Here is a 3,077-nt window from a genome sequence, read left to right as displayed (position 1 = left end):
AAATAATTTTTGTTTTATTTGAAATTAATACCTCCCTGTCTGTACCTTTTTCACCAATCACTTACCACCCACAAAAGAAGTCTGTCCATCATGGCAATACTGAAAAGGTTGCGAATCCATATGACTGACTCAAAGATATGTCCATTTCATCCAATAGAAGATCTGTATTTTCACTATTTATCCAAATCTCCTCAAATACTGGCGACTCACTAAATTTCCTCAATACTCAATAATCCAGGAATTAAAGCAATGATTTTATAGTCAACAACGGCATTTAATCAGGGAAACTAACAATAGCAGGACATTTTTTTTTGAAAAAATTGTAATGATTTGAATCAATTAGGATCTCAAGAACACTAATTACATTGAGTTATTTTTATTTATGTTTCTTATCTCATTAGGTCCTCAAATATACAGTAATAAGAATTTATAGTTGAGATTTTCTTCTTGGACCAAGCCAAAGTTTCCTTTTAGTTGAAAAAAATTACTATTTTTGTTACTTATCTGCCTTTAAGCATTGAAAATACTTCTAATATATAACAAATTCTTTTTATTTTGATCCTCTAATAGTCCAGAAATCATAGTAAATAGATTAATTAAAAAGTCAATGGAAGTGAAAAGTTGAATATAAAGTTGCTCCCAAGAAGTTGGATTTTTTGGTAAACCGTTGCATTTTAAAGAAAGAAAAGAACAGGCCATATATAAACCAAAACCCTTAAGTGGTATGATTTACTGAGACATCACTTGTTTTTCTCATTATTTGAGCCCTATAATTTCTTCCATATATAATCTTCAGGTAAAGGTTATAATAGTAGTGAAAATTGCTTTGAGTCCATTATAGTTTCAAGCTCTTCACATTAAAAAAAATTCAAGAAGCTGCAATGTATATTAATGTAATGTTATTTGTATTTCCTAAAGACAATAAAGAGAAAAAACATACTATCTACAAAAAAAGAAAGGAAGGAAACCCCACATAGTAGAGGATGAAACACGAAGTACTTCACAGAAGCTTCATAAAAACAACTCATAAATGGATAATTTTATCACGAAAATAATATTTTTATTTTAATTCTAATTCATTCATCATCTATCCTTTTTCTCATATTTTTTTTAGCACCTGAAATCATTTTTCTCTTTTTAAATGATGAAGGACCGAAATCATCTAAGCTTTCAATTGTTTTCTCTTTGAATTCCTTCTTAATTTCCTCAGGTTCATATACAACTGGAGCTTCAAAGTAATCATTCTGTACTGGTAATTGTAAATCTACATATTCTGGTTCTTTAACGGGTATCCATTTACCATAAGGATGGTTATCCCTAGGATCAATTATAGGACCATATACTGGTTCTGGAGATACTGTTACTCTTCTTTCTTTCAATTTTTCTCGTTCTAGTCTAGCTCTTTCTTCTTCCTCTTCTGCTTTTTGTATCTAAAATATTAACTTCGTCACAGCTAATAAAGTGAAGAAAAAGAGATTACCTGCATCAATTTTAGTCCTTCAATTCTCTTATGTTTTTCAACCTGTCTCAATTGTGTGGCTACTTTATCATGTTCTTGTTTGAGCTGTTCTTCTATACTTAGAAAGCCATCTGCTGGAGGTTCCCACGAAGATTCATTAGTAAGTGTATTCCAATAATAAATATGCCCTTCCTTTGACTTAGCTTCATGCCATACTTTAGTTTGGTTATCCTTAAGTTCTAAGTTTTCACTTTTTAGTTTTTTTGTTATAGCTATTGAAGTTAAATCAGCACAAGAATTACTTTCAACGTCTCTTCTGTATGCTGCCATAGCAGCCTGTTCCATTTTTCGAATAGCTGAATCCACATTTTCCGATTCTTTATGGGCTTTTGCACTAGCTTTTGTTATGTTTTTTAAACGTTTCTTCACGTTTTCCTGATGTCGTCGACCTTTTTCATGAAAATCAACACTAGGCTTATTGTCTGCTATCCAACATTTACAAAAATCGCAGTATTTTCGGTCGTTAGATTTCCAGTAGTCTGCCATTTTCAAATTAGTAATTTCTACTTATGAAAATAGTTAAAATATCAAATAAAAATATCCACTTTTCCCATATAAATAAATATACTGTCATAAATGTCAAATACGGTCTTCTTTTTCCAAGAATCAATTCATCTTCTATTTTATGACCTTAGACTCTATGGTTAAGTTTGCCATCTATTTGAATAAGTTGAATAAAGTTTTATATAATTATAATTTTTATTTCATTTCTAAATAAATAGTTAACATTATTGATTAAACTCTTTCAGAAAAAGTTCTAATTGGGGAAATATTACACTTATCAATAACACTCCAGTTAATTGTAAAAAGTTTATATTTTTAACAATATATGAATAGTACACTATAACTATAGATAATAAGCAGATTGCTAAGGAGCTTTTTTGTATTTAAATATATGACAAAAAAGGAAAATATAATAAAAACACAATTTACAGTTAGACATATACAAATTAGATCAATTACTGTAAGCTGAAATGTAGCGTGGAATCAATTTTGGTCTTGGACATCATATGAAGTTGCAGGAGTTTAATATGTCAGAATTTGGTTAATGGTATTCATTGAAGTGTTGTTCCCTTCTTCTTGGGTCTCGAGTGTGAGTTCCTGAACGGCGATAGAAATCTTAATTCTGTTCAAGATTGCTATCGCCAAATACCACATGTGCTCAATGGGATTAATGTCTGACGATTTTACTGGTCACCGTAATCTTGGAATATTCCGACTTTCTAGTGCCTGTTGAGTCCAATTTCATTTCAGTGATGATAAATAATGGGTTCAATAAAATTTGGAACACGTCTATCCCATGACACAGTGTCTGGAATGGGAATAAGCTGCTCCTCCTTGGTATGGAACGACTTTCCTGGCAAAAGATAGTGGTTGCATTTTGTCGCTTAGTTAAAATCCAGTCTTCGTGTTCCTGTGGTCACTGCAGACGAGAGGCTATATGTCTAGGAAGTAACTAGAGCAGTCTGGATGGTCTTCTAGATCGCAAAGTGGTTCCAGCCGATCTCCGCCATATTGTGAGACTAGAAGTGAATTGAGTATACGTTCTTATGGTTCG

At 31.7% G+C, this 3,077-nt stretch overlaps 1 protein-coding gene across 1 annotated transcript; it reads right to left on the bottom strand.

Annotated features, from left to right (window-relative positions):
• Positions 1 to 877: 877 nt before the first annotated feature.
• LOC130444010 (WW domain-binding protein 4) lies at positions 878 to 2,097 on the bottom strand. Its single transcript, XM_056778965.1, has 2 exons — positions 1,481 to 2,097; positions 878 to 1,430 (listed from the first exon to the last, which is right to left on the bottom strand). The coding sequence occupies exons 1-2, from the start codon at positions 2,003 to 2,005 to the stop codon at positions 1,077 to 1,079; spliced, it is 879 nt and encodes a 292-aa protein (XP_056634943.1). The 5' UTR covers positions 2,006 to 2,097; the 3' UTR covers positions 878 to 1,076.
• Positions 2,098 to 3,077: the final 980 nt, after the last annotated feature.

This window comes from Diorhabda sublineata, chromosome 5 (genome assembly GCF_026230105.1).
Source record: "Diorhabda sublineata isolate icDioSubl1.1 chromosome 5, icDioSubl1.1, whole genome shotgun sequence".
In the NCBI taxonomy this organism is placed as follows: domain Eukaryota; kingdom Metazoa; phylum Arthropoda; class Insecta; order Coleoptera; family Chrysomelidae; genus Diorhabda; species Diorhabda sublineata.
This window is presented reverse-complemented; position numbering and strand designations above follow the sequence as displayed.

What these genes read in the sequence shown, in the direction of transcription:
- LOC130444010 (XM_056778965.1), bottom strand. Translation starts at nt 2,005, where the DNA reads ATGGCAGACTACTGGAAATCTAACGACCGAAAATACTGCGATTTTTGT. An exon ending in AAGGACTAAAATTGATGCAG is followed by an intron (nt 1,431 to 1,480) that starts GTAATCTCTTTT and finishes TTAATATTTTAG; the next exon opens with ATACAAAAAGCAGAAGAGGA.